Source organism: Peromyscus californicus, unplaced genomic scaffold (genome assembly GCF_007827085.1).
Source record: "Peromyscus californicus insignis strain IS unplaced genomic scaffold, ASM782708v3 Scaffold_15__1_contigs__length_86483966, whole genome shotgun sequence".
In the NCBI taxonomy this organism is placed as follows: Eukaryota; Metazoa; Chordata; class Mammalia; order Rodentia; family Cricetidae; genus Peromyscus; species Peromyscus californicus.
Genome location: NW_026294447.1, coordinates 85600486 through 85623014, shown reverse-complemented (window position 1 = coordinate 85623014; position 22529 = coordinate 85600486). Strand labels below are relative to the sequence as shown.

The window sequence follows — 22529 nt, the reverse complement described above, 5'->3', positions numbered from 1 at the left end:
TGCCTCCCCAAATCCTGAGAACACAAGTATGTGCTGCTCTCCGCAGTGTCCTTCATGTTCATATAAACCAGGGGGCCTGTAATTTATTTCTAATGACTGAAATCTTTAGTGGAGTTTTATTAAGTAAACCAAACGCGAGAGGAAAATAGAACGAGGTGGGAGGCTGAGTGTGGTAGTGCACACCTTTGATTCCAGCACTTGGGAGGCAGAGGCGGGTGTATTTCTGTGAATTTGAGGCCAGCCTGGTCTACAGAGCAAGTTCCAGGACAGCCAGGGCTACACAGAGAAACCCTGTTTCTAACAAACTAACAAAGGCAGTGGGAGGGGAGAGTAGTAATGGGGAAAAGGTCACGCCTCTTACCTATCTGGGAGCCCCCAAACAGGTTTAATTGTCTCAGTAATGGTGACCAAAAGCCAGTAGAGACAGGAGAGTACATGCAAGTTCGCATCAGTACATCAGTTACACTTTCGAAGCACCTGGCCTTATGCTCACTGGTAACATCCACCAGTCAGATTTCAGTTTCCACTCCCCTTTCATTATAGGCTTCTTCCTTGGCTTATAGGCCTTCTGAACAGAAAAGCATCAAACATTGTACTGAATCAAAAACACCAAAACATGGACTCAAGGACCAGATGGTTTCCACAAAAATATATTTAATAACTTGTCATATAAAATCAAACACAATATTTTATCAGTAATTCAAACTCACTTCTAACACAGAGTGCTTGCATTTGGGAAAACTAAACTAAAATATATACATATTCACAACACTTGTAAGCACAACTGAAGAGCTATGAAACTCACAGAATTCTAGATTTACAGCTGCAAGTTCCATAAACTTATCTTAACCAAGTGTTTGGCTCTAATTATGAACAACTGTTAAGCCAAAAGCAAGACAAATGGGAAGGAGTGACCTGTTTCTAGACCTTTACAATGAATACTTCTCTATGATAAAAAAGGCAATATAAAACTCACAAATGACCAAGATTTTTTACTGGATCCCTGATTGTCAGTTTTGGCAACTTGGCCGAGCCTGGTGGAAGGCAGTGAGCTATGTGGTCAGGAAGCCTGCCCTGTGTCTCACCAGAGCCTTGCTAACTGGAGTTGTGTGCTCTGGCTCAAAGGAAGGAGGCAGTATTGGCAACAGGTGCACAGGCCTTCCCCACACAGGCTAAGGCCTTGTGGTTAACATATTGCTGAAAGGCTTTATCACCCCACTTCAAAGGTGCTCCTTACATTAGGGAGGAAGAGGAGGGGGAGATGACCACATACATCATACACAAGTTCATCACAAGAAAGGTTCCAAGTCCTATTTTGTATTTTGAGCTACACTCATAGTAATGGTCAATCCACCTTATTCCAGAAAGTACTTCACACCACAATAAGCAACTTTTCAAAAATGTGCTCTCGCCCTCTTCCTGTCTCTGAACAAGAAGAGTGTATTCCATAAGAAGAAAGAGTGATTGTTTGCTAAATGCCTGGTTATGATGATGTTCTCTTCCTGTACTCTTTTTCATCAAGAATATTCAAAGCGGTTTCTTAATATACAGCATTTGGAAGTGTATGCCATATTGGCTCTTTAAATGATAAAACTGGTTTTTTTTGTTTCAATACAAGAAAAAAAATTGGTAACAAAATATATGTAAAACTAGAATTTTCTAATTCCAAATAGTAAGTTGCCTTTATTAACCAAAGTACTTGTTTGCAGTCATTTATCTGAAAATATTCGAAAGCTCTTAGAAAGCTTGGACTGTGATGAACTTAACTTAAGAACTTGTCGCCGTGCTGCTGGGCATACCACTGCCGTCTCTGCTTGCGGTTTTCCAGCTCTGTGAGAAGAGCCTGTCTGTAGGCCTCATACAGCTTAACGATCTGCTCCAGCTCCTTCATGAAGAGCAGCTTCAGCATTCCCTGGTACGTGTCCAGGTCAGCCAGCTGGAAGAGCTCCCACTTCAAAATGTGGTCGTATCTGTCAGAAAGCAGTGTTCATAACAGAATACATAAATGTGCATTTACAACAATAAACTGCTATATTTTATAGACATTTTTATTATAAGTAAACAAACTAAGTTTTAATAAGTTTTATTTTAAAATATTTGAGTTAGTAAAACTTTTTTTTTTTTTTTGAGTTGGGGATCTAACCCTGAACTCCTGGGCTCAGGATATCCTCTTGCCCCACCCTCCTCAGTTGCTGGGAATACAGGAGCACGCTAATACACATGGTTCTAAATACACTACTTCTCCTCTTACCTCTCTTTTTAAATTCATTTACAGATTTTTATGCGTATGAAGACTTTGCCTGCATGCATGTAACCGCACTGTGTGCATGCCTGGTGCCCAAGAAAGCCAAATAAGATGTCAGATCTCCTGGAACAGGAGTTAGTTTTAAGTTGTGGGAGAACAGCTCCCACTTTTCTGTGACAGGGAATTCTTGAAGAAAGAGGGATAAGAGATATTAGATAGAAGGATAGAGGGGAGAGAAACAGAAAAACAGGATAGCCTCGGGAGGGCCTGGATCCTTATCTACCAGCCCCTTCTGTCTCTTCTAAAGGGCTATTTATAGGAATGCCAAGGGGTGGAGCAAAGACCTCCCCCTACCTCAGCCAAGTGTAGACCCTTCCAATCACCTGGTAACCATGCACATGGCCAAGCAATCCTCTAATGCAGCCCTGCTGGGTAAAGCAAGCTCAGATCTCACCTAGGATACCTTTGTGGGCTTCCACATTAAGTCACCATATGGTTCTGAGAACTGAACCAGGGTCCTCTGCAAAAGCAGCAAGCACTCCTAACTGCTCTCTCTCCAGCCCTAAGTACATTTTTTTTTTAAACTTGAGAGATTTTTTTTAAAGATTTATTTTTATGTGCATGGGTGTTTTTTGCCCACATTATGTGTCTATGCACCACATGCATGCTTGGTGCCCATGGAAACCAGAAAAGGGCACTGGATCCCCTGGAACTGGAATTTCAGACAATTGTGAGCTGCCGTGTGGGTGCTAAGGAACTGAACCTGGGTCCTCTGCAAGAGCAGCCAATGGTCTTAACAAGTGAGCTATCTTTCCAGTCCCAAATGCACTTTTTTTTTTTTTTTTTTTTTTTTTTTTTTTTTTTTTTGGTTTTTCGAGACAGGGTTTCTCTGTGTAGCTTTGCGCCTGTCCTGCAACTCACTTGGTAGCCCAGGCTGGCCTCGAACTCACAGAGATCCGCCTGGCTCTGCCTCCCGAGTGCTGGGATTAAAGGTGTGCGCCACCACCGCCCGGCGGCACTATTTTTTAAGGAAGGGGAAAAAAACTGTTAAATATTACTTCAGATTAAAAATTAGTCCTGGGCAACCATTAATACCAACTCCAGTCTATAGTGGTTCTGTAATTTCCAAAAAAAACATCCTATTACAGTTTTCAGGGTGAATGTCCATTATTAGAGGAATGTAAACATAGCAAGTCACGTGCCTGTTAGGTTAATGTCATCATCTCAAATCACTGCAGGGCAGACATAAAAGGAAGCTTTAATTACAAATTCTAGATTTCTTTTTAATAATCACTATATCCTACCGAATAGGTACATTTGCTATTTTATTCCAAAAGGACCATCCATCTAATATAAAAATATATATGGCTTCAAAAACAAGACACTGAGCAGTTATTGCAAGCTGCCCAGCGCAGCACACAGTTCCAGCCGTCTTGGGTGTGTGCACCAGGAACACCAGCAAAGCCCCGGGAAGCATTTCGCTAGACTTCCACTTTTATTCTCTTCCTTGAGGATGAAAACTTACTAACAGAAGACTGGTTTCTTTGCAGAAGCCTGGATATTCTTCTCTTTTCTGGGCACTCTAACTCCTGGGAACTGGAGTTGCATGAAGAAGCAGTTACGTCTCAGGTGTTCCCCAGAACTGCTGTCACTCAGGTAGTTTATCTATGATTTCTCTGAAATAAACTCGTATTCCTAACAAAGAACTCAATCTCCCAGAGTGTTCTGCTTTGAGTGAAAGTTTCATCGGTGTACCAAGCTCTTACCTGGGTTCTTGTTTGGTTATAAGTAACTACATCAACTTACAAGTTAATCTTATAAAATGTAAGTAAAGAAAACAACAAAAATTAAACTTGTCCATACTTAGTATTCTTAGGTATCAATTACCAGAGGTCCGCACACAAAGTGATGAGGATTCAGACATCTTTCAAGAATTCTTACTTCTAATCAAAGAGTTAAACCTTATAAGCTCTGATATCCTTTCTTAAATGTTACATAGAGGTCCAATATTAAAAGAAAAGCATGGTACTTTACTTTTTTTTTTTTTTTTCGAGACGGTTTATCTGTGTAGCCCTGACTTAGAGTCTTAGAACTCGCTCTGTAGACCAGGCTGGACCAGAATGCAGAGCTCCATCCACTTGCCTCTGCCTCCCAAGTGCTGGGATTAAAGATCTGCACCACCACTGCCCAGCTAAGCATGGTCCTTAAGTTGAGCTTGTTAGAGACCCCAAGATACTGGTGCTGTGTGCTCACTTACTTCACAGGGGCTCGGGCGTAAACCTGAAGCCAGTCAGGAATTTCTGCAGTATGGTAAGGATTTGCAGGGACCAGGAGGGACTGATTTCTTTCAGTTTGCTGTGGCTGGTATGTGATGGGAGGAGGCTGATCATACCGAGGTACGCTAAGAAAAAAGAATTGACATTTATTAATACAGAAGCCCCTTCACATAGGCCAGAAAGTATGATGACCATACAGCTTTTTTTTTCCCCCCTCGAGACAGGGTTTCTCTGTGTAGCTTTGCGCCTTTCCTGGAACTCACTTGGTAGCCCAGGCTGGCCTCGAACTCTCAGAGATCTGTCTGGCTCTGCCTCCCGAGGGCTTGGATTAAAGGCGTGTGCCACCACCGCCTGGCGACCATACAGCTTTTAAGGCTCTTCAATGTGCTTTCTGGCCAAACCGACTATCTTCCACCCCAACAGAACTTTCTCGGTTGAACTGTGCGAGAGTATGGAATTCGTCCTGGCAAACATCTGGAGTGCGCACTTCTGTGGCAACCGACTTCTTGTTGGCTCCAATCCAGAGACTGAGACTAAAGAAAACATTCTGGACGAGTTCAGTGAAGTCGCAGGTTTAACAGGGTTTGGTGGATGTTAGTCTCGGTCATCAACCTGATGACATAAAATGAAGATCACCAGTCAGCAGCATGAGCCAGATGCTGGCTGACAGTGGAAAAGTGAAAGTGGGGGAAGATGTAGCTACAGTTTGTGGTGGTTTGGAATAGGGATGGCCCCCACAGACTCATAGATTTGAGTGCTTGCTCACCAGGGAGTGGCACTATTAGCTGTGGCCTTGTTGAGTAGGTGTGGCCTTGTTGGAGGAAGTGTGTCACTAGGGTAGGCTTTGAGGTTTCAGATGCTCAAGCCAAGCCTAGTGTCTCTCTTCCTGCTGTCTGCTGATTCAGATGTAGAACTCTCAGCTACCTCTCCAGCACCATGTCTGCCTGAATACTATCATGCTTCCTGCCATGGTGATAATGGACTAAACCTCTGGACTGTAAGCCAGCCAAAATTAAGTGTTTTTCTTCCTAAGAGTAGCCATGGTCATGGCTACTCTTCACAGCAGCAGGACACTGACTAAGACACAGTTGAATGGGCTGACCCTGTGGAAGAACCAGATCCAGAAGTCGCAGCTATGGTAAAGTTTTATGAGAAACTTGGCTGCTACAATGACAGAAGTAGTACTGGAAAAGTCATTTTCTGAGTTTGGAAAGCTGGAGAGAGTGAAGAAGTCACAAGGTGATGCATTTCTTCATTTTGTAGACAAAAGAGCTACTGTTGAGGTTATGAATGAAATGAGCAGAGAAGAGACAGAAGGGGTTGAAACTGTCTCAGCTCAGCCACCACACAAGACAAGGAGAGTGACAAGTTGCTAGGCAGGCTTCCAGAAGTAATATATATGAAGATTGTTCCAAATAAGATGTTGAGGCCATGGTGGAGGGAGAGGTGGATATGGCTACCCTGCAGATTGTTGGTACAGCTATGAAGGCTACTATGATGATGACTATGGTTATGGTTACCATGACTATCATGGAGGATAGGAAGATTCCCTACTATGGCTATGATGACGGCTATGCATGAGAGAAGGATGGGGAGGGTGAAGTGTTACACTACCACCAAGGCGTGGGGAGCACCATGTCTACGAGGTAGAGCTAGCTATTCACGGGGGGCATGTTGTGGAATATTATTTTAAGATGTGTTACATTTGTTTATGCTGTGGAACATTTGTTTAATGATGCAAAATGTGTTGTATTTTTTTTCCCCGAGACAAGGTTCCTCTGTGTAGTTTTGGAGCCTGTCCTGGATCTCGCTCTGTATACCAGGCTGGCCTTGAACTCATAGAGATCTGCCTGCCTCTGCCTCCCGAATGCTGGGATTAAAGGCCTGCGCCACCACCGCCTGGTTGTGTTGCATTTTTTTTTATGTTGCATTTGTTTAACTCTGTGAAGCTGTGTTACTGTGCCTGTCTAAAACACCTGATGGTCTAATAAAGAACTGAGCGGCCAACAGCAAGGCAGAGAAAGGACAGGTGGGGCTGGCTGGCAGAGAGAGTAAATAGGAGAAATCTGGGAGGAGAAGATCGAGAAGCAAGAAAAGGAGGCCTCGAAGGGCCAGCCACCCAGCTGCAGAGCAAGACAAGGAGTCAGAGTAAAGAAAGGTACACAGAAATAGAGGAAGACAAAAGCCCAGAGGCAAAAGGTAGACAGGGTAATTTAAGAAAAGCTGGCTAGAAAGAAGCCAAGCTAAGGACAGGCATTTATAAGTCATAATACATCTTTGTATGTGATTATTGGGGAGCTGGGTAGCAGGGCCCCCAACAACAGGGGGGTGGGGGGGTGAGCACATTTGAGATCACCAAGAGGCTCAAGACCTGTAGAACAGTAGAGAGGCCCTTGTCCTTGTGGAGCTCAGGGCAACTGAGGGGGCAATGTAGGAGGCAAGAAAAAAGCAGATGGATACAACCAGCCTGATTCCAGATGTCATGAGGCCAGCAACTAACAGAACCGTGTTCCTAACCCACAGATCAGCACTGCCTCAACAAGGTGTTAACTATTCTGTTAACTATGGTTACAATAATGACAACAAGAATTTTATCAGGATATTTAGCGGCAACAGTGGAAACAGACAAGTGAGGAGGGCTGGACAATGGTACTGGCCAGGTATGACTGGCTCTAGAGCTACATTCTTCAAGACAAAGCTGCCTTAACTGTTTCATCTGTGAGGGCAGTTTGTTGCCATCTGTATTAAGCTGAAGAAATCACTGTGTATACAGCCCAGGCTTTTTATCTTTCTTCTTTTCATAAGTGATCTTGGACATTGTTTAGGGTTGTGGAGTTCCCTTATTATGTATGGGGTTACAATGCTTTTATCGTTCCAGGATTCATTTTAGCTTCAAAACAATCTGTTACATCAGAACCTTTGGTTTGGACAGTTCTATTTTTCTGGACTCAGAACAGATTTCATAAGTGTATGAAGTATACTATAAATCAAGTACAAGCTAGTGCTCTGCCTTAGTAGTCTTAAGAAATTAAAGTGAACAGTCTTAATGTTTTTTGTTTTGAAAACAAGCTTAGACTATATGTTTAGCATTCCTAGAAACAGAATAACTATGCTTTTAAATGTTATAATTCCACCTTTTTGAAATCTGCCCTACAAAATTTGTTTGATGTATATGTCCAAACAATGACAGTTTGTTCTTTGATGTGATTATATCTCTTATTTCTTGTTCATGTGAAATTTTAATAAAACTCAAATCTATTTTAAAAAAAGCAACAACAAGTTAAACCTTCCGTATTTTAAAACATTTCTTCTGGCTGGTATTCATTCTTTTTAATGACAGTTCAGCGGTGATAAAAAAGCTGGGCCTTAGTTTTAACCTTCATACAAGGCTTAAATTATAAGCACAGGTTTCTGCAAATAACTAGTAACTTGCCAACACCTATACTGGAAAGGTCTATAGCTTTTCTCAAAACAAAGGAAGATGTCTCTCTTCTTCCGCTGACTGAAGAGGTGAGGGTGGGGTATGCAGTGCAGCAGGACCTGGCCAGGCAGACACCTGGGCCCTGACTAGAGCCTGTGTGAAAGCATCGAGAATGAAAAAGGGTCAGGTTTCAGTCCGTGTGTCATGTGTCGTGTCCCCGTGTGTCGTCCCCCCCGACCGTGTAAGCCGAGAAGGGAGGACTGCTTATATAGGAGTGAGATGTTCGCAGAGGGTACTGTGCAAAGTACTCAACGCCTGCAGGCTACAGAGTGAAGTCTGGGAAGTCAAACTGAGCTATTTCAGGCAGAAAGACAAAACTGAAGAGTCTGCCTCTAAACAAAAAAGACATGTGAATATAAAAAAAGGTCACTGCTTTCTTAACTGGCATTAAAATAAGGTCTAGATTATACTCTGGTTAACAGTTCAGTTTACTTTAAGATTATTTATGTGTCTGTGTGTGTGGGTGTGTGGGTGTGTGTGTGTGTGTGTGTGTGTGTGTGAGAAATGAAACCATCATCTGGAAAATGGCTTTACGAACCATCAACACTCTTCAGTAATACAAGGTGTGATAAACAGAAGGTAACCTTTCAAATCTGGTTATACAGACTGCTACTGTATGACAGCAGACATAACCATGGTCTTAGTTCTTCAAAAACTTCATGAAGTTATTCAATAAAGCTGACTAAATGCCGGGCGGTGGTGGCGCACGCCTTTAATCCCAGCACTCGGGAGGCAGAACCAGGCGGATCTCTGTGAGTTCGAGGCCAGCCTGGACTACCAAGTGAGATCCAGGAAAGGCGCAAAGCTACACAGAGAAACCCTGTCTCGAAAAAAAAAGCTGACTAAATGCCACTAAATGTAATCACCGGAAAAAACAGACTTCCAACAAACTGTATTAGGCCAGATGACCCTAGGCAGTATCTTTCCATGTGCTTAAGACATTTCCCCATTGTACCCAGTTCTTGCAGCTTAAACATGACTAATGTGAACTATTTGCTTCTTCACTATTACATTAATATAGTTTTCTATGTACTTTGAAGCACAGTGTCTATTTTATACTTACAGCAATCTCAATTGGATTAATCAAGTTTCAAGTGCTCAATAGCCACGCATGACAACTGGCTACAATAATAGATAACACAAGGCTTAAGTGTCATTCAAAACAGCCCAAAGAACTACTTGTAATATTTATTAAAAAGCTAGACTGTTTTGTTCCATTCCAAATTTTCAGAAAGAAAACAACATAAAATCGTGTCTGAAGTTGACTAAAAACAGCAAGATAATGTCAAAATTTCAAAGTATATTGGTCTGACTTAGGGAATTTAAGATGAAGAGCCGGGTGATTTATTAACTTGAATTTTGGGTATCTACAACAAAACATTCTGGCATCTCTTCTAATTGGAATCTATCTCAAAGATACATTTGTTTCAGGTTGCTCCAAGAGAAAAAAACTTTTAAAAACTTACTAATTATTAAAATCACTCATTATTAAAATATATCTAGGATAAGTATAAATTTTGAGAAGTAACTATTTAAAATCTTAAGCTTCAAGATGCTTATTCTCTTCCAAATGTGTGAGACCAAAATCTAACATGGGATGATCTCAAAGTAGAAAACCAACACTGAAGGTGCTATTTTACCTGGGAGCACACGGGTGCCTGTACTGAGCCCTTTTATTGGTGTGGTCCACATAATAGGTTCCAAATTCTGATGACTCGACTCGTTCCCACCCGGGAGGAAGTCCTTCTCGTTCAAGAGGATGACTCCAGTGAGTCGTGTTTGTGTTATGATCTATGTAGTATTTTCTCCCTCTCATTGTCCAGTCCACAGACCAGCCAGGGGGAAGGGGTAAATCTTCAGAGCCATGGTTAGTTAAATTCCCTAGAGATGTAGCAGCGACTCTCCCAATACCTGAAAGGAAAAGAAAATGGGGCAAGTGTTCAATTATCTGTTAAAATTTATGATTATGTCAGTATAAAATTTCCACAAAATTCATAAAATACTATTAAATTAGAAAGAGAAAAATGAACTGAATTTTGAAACGAATATGAGTTTTGGCTTGTTTGTTTGAATCTTCCATCACCAGGGTACAGGAACACTTAAATATTTATACCACTAAATGAAAGGAAAAATAAATCCCAGTCAAGATTTAAGATTTGACATTTCATCCAAAAAGTTTTTAAAAAAGCAAAAGTAAACTTGTAAAACCATTCCCAGTTTATGATTTTTTCAAAGAATCGAGCTGCGCCCTAGAATTTTAATAATTTATTATAATTTAATATAATAATTATCAAGGCAAGTCATACAGTCAACATGCAAGAAAGTCAAATAGCCACATGCTGACCACAACTAGAAATAGAAGTTCATGAAATAACACCACTTATAATGGCTCTAAAAGTCAAAGTCAGGTTCCCAATTAACTGACATGTTTTTAGAATATGTACTATATATTTTATATATTTGGCTAGCAAAATGTTTAAAGAATGATAATAAACCCATTTTTCAACTCTTGAAATTATCCTGACACCCTTAATATGCTGAAATGTTAGAATCCCCGCTTAGATTAGAAGCAGTGTTTCTTTCAATCATTTCAGTATCTGTAAACAGCAGTGACAAAAATAATTTAGAAGATACATTCAAATTAAGCATGCTTGAATAGAAATGCTTCTGTTCAAACTCTGAAATTCTAAAGGATGAAATGTAACTTTATAAATAAATACAGGTTTTTGGCAGGTGTTTTAAAAACTGTTTGCAAAAGGCTAGTAACTGTAGCCTAGTCTACAGGAAGGCAGATGAACCACTGTTGTCATAGTAGACGATTATGGACTGCACAGCTACACACACGAAGATGCTTTCTACTTAATCTCTCTGGCGACTCTTGCCAGTGATCCCAGCACTTGGGAGACTCTGGAAGAAAGAATGCCTCAAGTTTGAGGCAAGCCTAGGATGCACAGTGAGTTCTAGGCCAGCTTGGGCTAGAGAGAAGCCCTGTCTCACCCCTCCCCACCCCACCCCACCAAAACAAGAGGTGAAAAAAGGATAGGTAATATGCTTCCTTCTTATAGTCATACTTAGAACAGCCCTGGGTGCCACCATCCCAGACTTCCTGGTATTCACCTGTGTTTGGGAGCAATAATCTATGGCAGAAAGGATGGTATGTGACTTCTGATATTAAGATACCATGCAGCTTCTGTTCCTATCAAGCTCATGTGCTTCCCCTTGGATCACATGTCTTAAGCAGTGATGTAATGAGGAACTGAGGCCTCCAGCTAAAATGAAAGGCTCTTGTTCACAGCTTCAGGAGTATTCTCTGAACTGTGCATCTAAGGACAATGATCTCACAGCCTGGGGAAGTACTGACGTAATTGAAGCCCTATGACTTCATGAGAGACCCTGAGTCAGAAGCACACAGCTGAGCTGCTTCTGACATCCAACATAAACTCAAATGTTTCTTATGTTACCCAGTTTAGAGTAACACACAAAACAAAATCAATAGAGATGAGAAAAATATGTATATGCACACATACATGTATTTATACCCATTTTCATAAAATGCTAAAATGTAACACTACAACAAAAATTAATGAAACTGGTTATTTATAGAAGGAATGGGATGATAGAAATGACTTTGTATCCCTGGATGGCCTGGAACTATGCAGACCAGGCTGGCCTCAAACGCACAGAGAACTAACTGCCTCTGCATCCAGAGTTCTGGGATTAAAGGTTCGAGCCACCACAGTGGACAAATGAACAGCATTTTAATTGTCAACATAAACCACTATTTTCAGTATGAAAAAGTATCTGCAAGCATGGCAAGACAATGTGAATATATAAATTAATACCACACAACAAGACACTCAACAGGTTTAAAGATGGTGAATTTTATGTTTCACATGCTCTACAATGAATTTTTTAAAGCAAAAAGTAAAAATCTAGGATCTTCATTTAAATCACCAATAGTATAAATTGATGAAACTGTTTCTAAAACAAATACCCAAATGTCTTTCCTAGATTTGTCCACTGAAAAATCTGGAAGCAATAATCCATGCAGTAGCAACGAATCCTAGTTGTGATCCCAATCCTATGAATCCCAGTCCCTATGGAAAGGAACCGGAGCTCCTTGAACCACAGGTGGATTCCAAGGCTGACACAGGCCAGACACAAAGGAGTCTGGAACGTCCAACCGTCCAGGCCCATTAGAAAGCACAAAGAACAGTGAAGACCAGAGGAGACCATCGCAGGGGATGAGTGTCCACGGGAGCAGTTCAAACAACAGAGTGCCCACTACAGCAGCAGAGCAACTCCAAATTCTACAAGTTCACGCTGAAGAAGCAACCAGTCCTGGGTCTGGATCAGAATCCCAAGATGTGCTTACCATTCTGTAGTCTCAGGAGGAACTATTCAAAAACAGAATGGACATCATATAGAAAGTGTCCAATGTTCAATGCTGTAGGATGTCATTCTGCATGCTGTGAATGTGTGTTGCTCTAATTGGTTGATAAATAAAACGCTGATTGGCCAGTAGCCAGGCAGGAAGTATAGGTGCGATAAGCAGATGAGGAGAATTCTGGGAAGAGGAAGGCTGAGTCAGGAGTCGCCAGCCAGACACAGGAAGCAAGATGACAAGGCAGAACTGAGAAAAGGTACCAAGCCACATGGCTAAACATCAACAAGAATTATGGGTTAATTTAAGTGTAAGAGCTAGTCAGTAATAAACCTGAGCTAATGGCCAAACAGTTATAATGAATATAAGTCTCTGTGTGTTTTACTTGGGGGACATGAGGAGAAAACTGTCCTGACCGCCGGCCAGCTGGGACACAGGAAAACTTCCAACTACAGATCAAATTGGAACAACTTGGACAATAAATGACTCAAAATCACGTTGTAACCCTAAATATAAAATAAACATATGTAATATATATGTATGATAGAAACTACAGACTGAGAAAAGAGGAGAGAAAACTTCCTTAGTGGGAAAATTGACATGTGTAGGTATTAGAGCAGAACTGCACATATATAGCTGTCCCCACCCCAACAGGGAAAGTTCAATATACTTGCCCTCTTCAAAGTGCCTTAGTGCTAGTGACTCCACCCCCCCAAAAATAATGGTCTAAAGCCGGGCGGTGGTGGCGCACACCTTTAATCCCAGCACTTGGGAGGCAGAGGCAGGCAGATCTTTGTGAGTTCAAGGCCAGCCTGGTCTACAGATCGAGATCCAGGAAAGGTGCAAAGCTACACACAGAAACCCTGTCTCGAAAAACAAAAAACAAAAAAAAAAAAAACGGTCTAGAAGGGGGAAACAGTCAAATCCAATGGAGAAATCCGCCATAGTAATGGCACATGGATATTGTGTAACTCCTTACACACTAGATTTCTTTTTCTTTCTCTGTCCTTCATCCCTCTTCCCTTCTCTCCTCCCTCCTCCACCTCTCAAAGCCAGTAAAATAAGATCAATCTAATCAGGAGGAAAAATATCAGATAAAAGTCACAGTGAGGGGGTTCAACAAAATGTCTGGCATGAACTCATCGACACTATCAGGATCACAGAAACTAAAAAACCTAACAGTGGCAGAGACCACAGAAGGCTACAGATATGAGTGGATCTGGGAACAGAAAATGGATATTAATGAAAAACCTAGTTAAACCTAAATAAATCCTGGAATTAAAAAGTTATCTATGTGGTCATGGAGATAGCCCACAAAAAAACTGCACTAATCTTTGGAAGTGGCTGGGGTACCACTTCATTACTCTGAAAAATAGTAAATAAAAGGAAAGATCTAGTGTTTAACCCATCTTTCCTAAATGAATAACCATCAAAGTACTTATAAAAGAAAACTGTTTTAGAACTCCAACTAATAAATCAGAAGAAATGACAGGATTAAGGTCTCAGAGTTTACAACCCCCAACGAAAAGGATCGTTATTGACTTCCCAAACCAACAGGTAAGCTTGTTGGAGAATTCCTGATGAGTAAACCAGGCTGACAGCGAGAACATGGTCAAAACTTAACATCACAGAGAAACCAGTCCTAACACATGGAGTGAAATGCACACAGAACCATATCCACCAGAGACTCATTACCATTCCACATGAAAGGAAAGAGGCTTGAGTAACCCAAACTAGCACAGATGGAATCTTTAAAAATTAGCCCCACACCTTTAATCCCAGCACTTGGGAGGCAGAGGCAGGTGGATCTCTGTGAGTTCAAGGATAGCCTGGTCTACAGAGTAAGTTCCAGGACAGCCAAGGTAGTTACACAGAGAAAACCCTGTCTCAAAAAAAGGAAAAAAAATTAAAAGGCAATTTTCTTTTTCTTTTTTTTACATAAGAGACTCAGAATGGAAGTCTACTGACATTAAAAGCAGATGTTGGTTATAACCTAAAATCAAATCTTATTTTTTTCCCTTTTTGGTTTTTCAAGACAGGGTTTCCTGAAACTCACTCTGTAGACCAGGCTGTCTTCGAGCTCAAAGAGATCTGCCTCCCGAGTGCTGGGATTAAAGGTGTGTGCCACCATTGCCCAGCTCAAATCTTATTTTTAAGATAATATTACATTTGGAAAAATGCCCAATGAACATGTACTTTCTATGTGTTGTATATATAGTATGTACACAATAGTGTGGCTGTGTACATGTGCACACAGGTACACATTCATGTTAGTATGTGCTTGTGGAGGCCCAAAAAGGCTTGAGGTTTAGATCAGGTGCCTTTTCCTCACCTGCTCTCCAAACTTTTTTGAGACAGGGTCTCTCACTGAATCTGAAGCTCATGGATTTACCTAGGCTGGGTGGCCAGTGAGCTTCAGGGATCCATCTATCGCTGCCTCCACCCCAACTGTTGGGTTACAGGAGCAGGCCACCATTCCTGACAAGGTTCTAGGTCCTCATGCTTGCTTAGCCAACACTCTAGGGACTGAGATATCTCCCCAGATCTTACACTTCCATTCTAATTGTGATTGAGAAGTTGTTTTAAAATCTACCTTTATTACAAAAACCATGTCCGACTGCTCCTAGGAGAGATGGGTAGAAATTCAGTTTACAGTATTTCCTCAACGATATTTTACAAATCAGAATTTTAAAACAAGATTTCAACTTGGCATTTCATTTCTTCATATTTAAAATACAGAAATTAGCTGGGCAGTGGTGGTGCACACCTTTAAATCCCAGCACTTGGGAGGCAGAAGCAGGTGGATCTCTGAGTTCGAGGCCAGCCTAGTCTACAGAGGGAGTTCCAGGACAGGTACCAAAGCTGCACAGAGAAACCCTGTCTCAAAAAAACAAACCAACAAATAAATGAAATACAGAAAGCTAAGGAATAAAACAATTACAAGTTGAGTATCTCTTATCCAGATGCTGACAATGGTGTTTTGGATTTTGGAATTGGTGTGGTGTAATATCCTGGGCATAGCCCCAAGTCTGCACATCAAATTCATGTATGTTTTACATATCTCTTATAAAAACAGCCTGAAGATAATTTCATATAGTATTTTCAGTGCAGCTGTCAATTTGACAGTGAACTGTGAGGGCTTACTCCTGTAATCCCAGCACTAGGAAGACAGAGGCAGGAGGAACATTCAAACTACTAAGTTTGAACCCAGTTTAGGCTACATAGTGAATTCCAGACTACTCTGGGCTATACAGTGAGACTGTATCTTTTTTTTTTTTTTTTGGTTTTTCGAGACAGGGTTTCTCTGTGTAGCTTTGCGCCTTTCCTGGAACTCACTTGGTAGCCCAGGCTGGCCTCGAACTCACAGAGATCCGCCGGCCTCTGCCTCCTGAGTGCTGGGATTAAAGGCGTGCGCCACCACCGCCCGGTTGAGACCGTATCTTAAAATACGCACACGAATGCACACACACAACAGTTAAAAAAAAATTGCTGAGTGCCAATTGGACTATGAGAGCCTTCACCCAGTAACTGATGGAAGCAGCTGCAGAGATCCACAGCCAAGCACCAGGCCGAGCTCCAGGAGTCCAGTCGAAGAGAGAGAGGAGAGAGTCTATGAACAAGGGGCATCAAGATCATGATGGGGAAACCTACAGAGACAAGCAAACCAAATTATGAACTCATGAACTGTGGGCCAATAGCTCTGGAGCCTCCATGGGACTGGACTAGGCCCTCTGCATATGTGAGACAGTGATGTAGCTTGATCTGCTCTAGGATCAAGTGGCAGTGGGACCAAGATTCATCCCTAGGACATGAGCTGGCTTTTTGGAGCCTACTACCTATGGTGGGACACCTTACATAGCCTTGGTCCAGGGGGAGGGGCTTAGACCTGCCTCAACTGAGTGTATCAGGCTTTGCTGACTTTCCACGGGAGGCCTTGCCTTGGAGGTGGGAAAGGAGGTTGAGATGGGGGTGGGGGGGTTGGGAGGTGGGAGGAGGGAGGGGAGGGGATCTGTGATTGGTATGTAAAATGAATAGAAAATTTCTTAATAAAAAAGACAGAGCGGGGGTGGGGGGGGGGTGGGGGGGGGGTGGCGCACGCCTTTAATCCCAGCACTTGGGAGGCAGAGCCAGGCAGATCTCTGTGAGTTCGAGGCCAGCCTGGGCTACCAAGTGAGTTCCAGGAAAGGTGCAAAGCTACACAGAGAAACCCTGTCTCGAAAAACCAAAAAAAAAAAAAGACAGAAAAATTGCCTCAATATGGTGTCATGTTCATGCTCAAAAATGTTTGGATTTTGGAACATTTCAAAGGTCAGATTTCTGGAACTGGGATATTCAATCCGTTTGAGCTATCAGTGATATTTGCAATACACAAATGGGAAAATAAGTGCAAAGAACTCAACAAATCATCTATGCTGGTGGTTCTCAATTTGTGGGTTGTGACCCCCTTGGGGTCAAATAACCCTTTCACAGGGGTCACCTAAGACCATCAGAAAACACAGATGTTTACATTACGATTCATAACAGTATCAAGATTACAGTCATGGCCGGGCGGTGGTGGCGCACGCCTTTAATCCCAGCACTTGGGAGGCAGAGCCAGGCGGATCTCTGTGAGTTCGAGGCCAGCCTGGACTACCAAGTGAGTTCCAGGAAAGGCGCAAAGCTACACAGAGAAACCCTGTCTCGAAAAACCAAAAAAAAAAAAAAAAAAAAAAAAAAAGATTACAGTCATGAAGTAGGAACAAAAATCATTTGATGGTTGGGGATCATCACCACACCATGAGGAACTGTAATAAAGGTCACAGCCTTAAGGAGGTTGAGACCCACTGCTCCACATGAACAATAAACACAGCTATTATCTCTGCTCTCCTTCAGTTAACAAGCTACGCCATCAGTCTCCAGATCGGAAACCCCTGTACTTACTGACTCACTCACTCACTCACTCACTCACTCACTCACTCACTCACTCATTCACTCGCTTCATTAAGCACATCCTTTGTACCAAGGTGTTATGCTAGCCATATCTGACTCTTCCTTCTCCCTCATCTCTCCGGCCCTATTAGGGGCCCTAGTTCTATGAATGTGGATGTGTCCCACTTTCCCTCTGTCCCTTCCAAATGTCTGCAGCAGGTCCCCACTAATTTGCTTTAAAGTATTAACCACTGGGGGCTGGAGAGATGGCTCAGAGGTTAAAGGCACCTGCTGGTCTTGCAGAAGACTTGGGTTCTGTTCCCAGGTCCCATATGGCAGCTCACAACTCCATCCACTTCCAGGGGACCTGGTGCTCTTGGAACACACACTGCACCACTTGTGTGCCCAGTGCTGCGGAGGCCAGAAGAGGGTATCAAATCCCCTCAAACTGGAGTCAGAGGACTATGAGCAGCTGTGTGGGTGCTGGGAAATGAACCCAGTCCTCTAGGAGAGCAGCCAGTGCTCTCAACCACTGAGCATCTTTCCAGCATTTGATCTTGACATGTGCAATGGCTTCTTTGTTTCCAGTCTCGGCTTTCTGTTGGACCATGGATCTCCATTTCACCTTACATCATAGTTCTTCAAACAGGTAAGAATATAGTCTCCTAATGTAAACCACCCCTACTCTGTTTGCAGTGGGTCTTTCTTCTACCCTGTTAATGTCAAGTCCGAGCTCAAAGCCTACTTCAAAGTCTATCTGCTCCTTGGAGCGTGCAGTCCTGTAAGTATTCCAGTTACACTCCTCTTTCTTCTGACTTTCTCTAACAGTTAGGACTACAGAGTATAACCATTGGTTGTTCCAGGACTATTGTGTGTATGCTGGCTTTGTCTCCCCAAATATGGTATCCCAAGAAGATCAAGAAAATGCTAGACACATAAATTAATATTAAATGAAGATAATTTTCCTATGGCCAAAACAGTTGTATTACAAATTAAGTCAGTTTATTAGAAGTTGTGGCTGCTAAAAAGCCAATCAGCCTCACACATCTATCTTTATCCTGTCAAATTTAAGGCCTACAACTTACTAGGCGGGACAAGTTTTCTTTTTAACTTGCACCAGTTCATCTACAGTAACTTTAGGAATCAGGTGGAGCTGCCACATTCCTTAACCCCCTCCTTGGAGGAGTACCTCCAGGTCAGCAGGTAAAGAAAGTGCAGCTCTCTTCATTACATCATCAATATTCCCCACCTGTTAGAAAAAGGCATGTTTCACACATAATTAACCATTTGGTAAGTCTTTTGACCAAACTGAGAAAAAGTTATTGACTACACAGAGTCAGGATTACAGAAACAGTGCTAGATCACCAAGCATGCAATTGCCCACACTATGGATACCTAGCAGTCAATTCCTCCTCTCTTTTCCTTTCCTAGGTTTAAGACCAATTTGACCTTTCTCATTCTACCAAATCTAAATCTAATTTCAATCTAACTAGAGACATTAAATTTTTCACATTTTTAAACCCCGAAGTATTAACAGTCAAGATGATCTTGAGGTAAGCACCAAGTTTAATATGATAGCACAGTAAACAGACACAAGAATTCCGTCATCCACTACAGTTTAAAAACTTCGAGCAAGCAGGCAGAAGCAAGAACCTATGGAAGATCACCTTTTAAATCAAAATATCAGTAAGAATAAACCAATGTGCTATTTTATTATGTCAAGTTACCTGAAGTGTGCCTCCCCTGATTCTGTGGCATTCTTTGGAAGAGCTCATGGTTGTAGTCGTAATACCTGTAGTCTTCTTGTGCACGATCTCCAAGTGGCTGCCTTCTCTGACCATCAAAAAAGTTATCTGAATAAAAGTATCGGGAACCAGAGTCTCCATTTTCAACAGCGAAATTAACTTCTGTTAAAAATGACTGTGAGGAGCCATACTCTCGAGGAACATCTGCGAGGCTCCTGACAAGATAAGAAGAAGGTGCAGACAGTCTGTTGCTTTCTCTTCTCATTACTTCATGAGGCGTCCTTTGAATTGGAGTTCTCAGAAAACTCTGGTTTCTTGAAACTACTCCATCTCCAGAAGCTGAGAAAGCATTAGAACCTGAATCTGGAAGGCAGATGTCAGTCCGTCTTGGAATTGTTGGACCATGCCGAATGAATGAAGGCATGAGATCTACGATCAAACAAAGAATAACATCATCATTTCAACAAATAAATACACTCTTCTAAAGTTGTTTGTCAAAATAACAAAGGGCTCCAGAAAACAAAATTTAAATTTTAAGACAGTACTAGTACTTTAAGTTGAGACTATTTTCCCAAGCAAATAGATTTCTTTCTAATCTGCAATAGTGTGCTATGTGTAAGCTCAGCTACAACTGAACCGATGCTGTATATTGCCAGACATAATATGAAACAATGTCAGTAAGACTGACAATAATCTAACAAATCAGTGCAGTCACCAGCATCACGTATGACGCACTTTGGTTTTCACTTGATTTTAGTATTGCCAAGAATCTTTCTTCATGCAAACACAGTTTCAGTACAATAAAAAATGCTCCTCCAAAACATGCAAAGGCAGATTTCTTTTAAAAGATTTTTAATCAATAGTTTTGTCTTTCTACTCTCAGAATTACCCAGTTCTAGGTACATTTATCAAAACTAAAAAGCAAAACCTTTCAGTGTGGAAATTGAAAAATAAACTCATCTAATTCCGAAGATGTGCACAAATGATGAATCTACTGAAAAACAATAAGCCTGGAATTATGGCTCCTTTAAGAACAGATAACTCAAAGCAAAATAATGGATTGCTGAAAACAGAACGTGCAAACAGCTTAGATTTTCTTAGAAAGCGAATACCTTTAAAACATGAAGAAATCTGGATATGGAGCACATTTTCTGAATTCATTAAGTAAATGAAAGGTGTCAGAAGCTAACACGAAAATATCTTAATATTGGAATAATTAACAGTTCATGACAGAAACTGTATCGAGTAATTCACTGATTTCAACTTAACATGTTGCATGATTTCAAGTAATGTTTAATAAGCTTTATTTGCAGCAAAAAGCAAGCTATCACCTAAAAACAGAAAAACAAGCAATTAAAAGTAAAGTTTCAAGTTACTGACATACCCACCGGACCAACTTTGTCGTCAAGCACTACAATTATTAACATAACCTGTAAAGCTCGACACATGGTCACAATGAAAAAAATATGCCCTCCACCCCTTTCGGCGTGGTCTTGTGCAAATACTAGGAACCTCTGTGAACAATATGAGGTAATGCCTAATTTAAGTCACATTGTTACTACCAGCTTCCAAGAAGGAAACGTACATTACACAAGGGGCCCAGCTCCTAGAATGAGAACCAAAGGATTAACTCCTTCTCTTATAAACCATTCCGAATACACACGAATTTTAAAAAGAAAATCAAGACGTTCAAGTATAAAAACTCAGACTCCACTATCTTAAACGGAGAAGAAAAGCTATGGGAGGAGTCAGAACATACCCTAGAAAGAAGAGGTTTGAGAAAGTTAGTAAGTTGCCTGCTACCGCAGAAATTATTCTGAGTACTTTGCGTTTTCGGAATTTTAGGAGCAAAACCTACAGCGAATACTTTAGTGGCTCGTCCGCTCTGAGACATAGGAGGAGGCTCTGGGTAAGGGCTACAAGTCTGGGTCCCGCCGCAGGACTAAGGCGTCCGTCCAGTCTCCTGTGTGTGCTCACTCGGTGGCGCAGGCGACTGTCGCCCGCGAGGGTCGCCAACCCCGGGCACGCCCCGGGCACGCCCCGGGTCTGAGCACTTTTCCTCCAACACCGGGCACAGCCAGCCGTGCATTCCCCGGGAGCCTGTCTTGCAGCACCCCGCCGCCGGGGCTTCGCAGGGTCCCCCCCCCCCCCCCGCCCCGAACCCGTCCCCGCCCCGCGAGCGACACTCACTCCGCAGCAGGGGCGACGTCTCCTTCTTCACGTACTTGCCCTGCACCTCGGCCGGCTTGGACACCTCGTTTTTGGTTTTCTTGCGGGACAGCATCCTCGCGGACGACGCCCGCCCCGCCGCCGCCGCCGCCGCCGCCCCAGCAGCCTCGCTAAGGCCGCGCGCCCGCCGCCTGCCGCCGCCGCCGCCTCCCGGGCCGGGGCCGCCTCCGCCTCGGCTCTCCGCCGCCCGCGCCCGCCCGCAAGCTCCGCCGCATGTTGGCGGCGCTCAAGCGCGCCCGCCCGCCCGCCCGCCCGCCGCTCAGTCGCAGGGCAGCTCCTCCCGGGAAGTCAGCCGGCTCGGAGGAGACGCCGCCGCCGCTGCCGCCGCTCGGGTCCGCCGTGACACAAGGCCGCGGCCGCCCGCCAGGGCCATGGTCCGCCGCCCGGGAGCCGCTACCCGCCGCGGCCACCGCCTACGTCCGGTAAACTTTCCCCGCGCCGCTGGGCATGCTGGGAAAGCCGACGCCGCGCCAGCCGCCCCGCCCCTCCCCACCATCCCCTCCCCGCCCGGCGCGGGCGGAGGCCGCGTGCGCGGGGACTCGCGGCGGCGGCGGCGGCGACGGCGACGGCGGCGAGCGGCGGCTAACGGGCCCCGGGGAACGGCGACCACCGCGGCCCCCACGGCGGCTGCTCCTCCGGCGGCGACGGCGGCGAGCGGCGGCTAACGGGCCCCGGGGAACGGCGACCACCGCGGCCCCCACGGCGGCTGCTCCTCCGGGGCGGCTGCCCGCGGAGGAGCCGGAGTCCAGGCCGGCCGGAGCCCGCTGGGGTCGCGCCCTACGGAAAGGCCGTGCTGCCCGCCAGCCGCTCTCCCGTCCTCCCCCGCACCACCGACGCGGAGGGACGCGGGACGGCACGACGGCCGGGGTCTCACCTAGGAACACGGATGCGTCTCCTGGTGACAGCGGGACTACTACGGAAACGGGGTCTCTTCGCTTCTTCTGTCCTCCCCCCCACCCCACGGCACCCCCTCTGCCTTCCCTATTTCTCTTTCCCCGGTTTTCGGGTTAAAGAGACAAAGGAGAAGATGGAGCGCCTACAACTCCCAAGATTAATGGGACGTTCCTGTGTTTAGCTCGACTCGTCGTCGTCGTTTTAATGGTGTGCTTCGTAACCACGTGTTTTCTCTTGCAGTTCAGGCTTGAGGCCTTTTGAGCACCGGCGTTCAGAACTGGGAGTTTCCTAATCCGGCAGATTCTACTCTGTCCTCTTATCTCGCAGTCAGGTACACAGAATAATAATCCGTGGAGAAATAAGACGG

General features: G+C 43.7%; 1 protein-coding gene and 1 long non-coding RNA gene across 2 annotated transcripts; one reads left to right on the top strand and one right to left on the bottom strand.

Moving 5' to 3' along the window:
* Positions 1 to 634: 634 nt before the first annotated feature.
* On the bottom strand, positions 635 to 21385 carry Sav1 (salvador family WW domain containing protein 1). The gene is made up of 5 exons (XM_052739664.1): positions 21230 to 21385; positions 19022 to 19468; positions 9643 to 9913; positions 4503 to 4646; positions 635 to 1970 (listed from the first exon to the last, which is right to left on the bottom strand). Exons 1-5 carry the CDS (start codon positions 21321 to 21323, stop codon positions 1763 to 1765), a joined length of 1164 nt encoding a protein of 387 aa, XP_052595624.1. The 5' UTR covers positions 21324 to 21385; the 3' UTR covers positions 635 to 1762.
* LOC128111267 (uncharacterized) lies at positions 1801 to 13204 on the top strand. The gene is made up of 3 exons (XR_008218546.1): positions 1801 to 1915; positions 3796 to 3901; positions 12014 to 13204. It is a non-coding gene; the product is annotated as an uncharacterized LOC128111267 (long non-coding RNA).
* Positions 21386 to 22529: the final 1144 nt, after the last annotated feature.

Excerpts from the sequence above, each read along its gene's own strand:
- Sav1 (XM_052739664.1), bottom strand. The coding sequence starts at position 21,323 with ATGCTGTCCCGCAAGAAAACCAAAAACGAGGTGTCCAAGCCGGCCGAG. Across the intron at positions 4,647-9,642 it reads AGGCACCCGTGTGCTCCCAG|CGTACCTCGGTATGATCAGC; the intron begins GTAAAATAGCAC and ends CTTTTTTCTTAG. Across the intron at positions 1,971-4,502 it reads TACGCCCGAGCCCCTGTGAA|ATACGACCACATTTTGAAGT; the intron begins GTAAGTGAGCAC and ends GCTTTCTGACAG.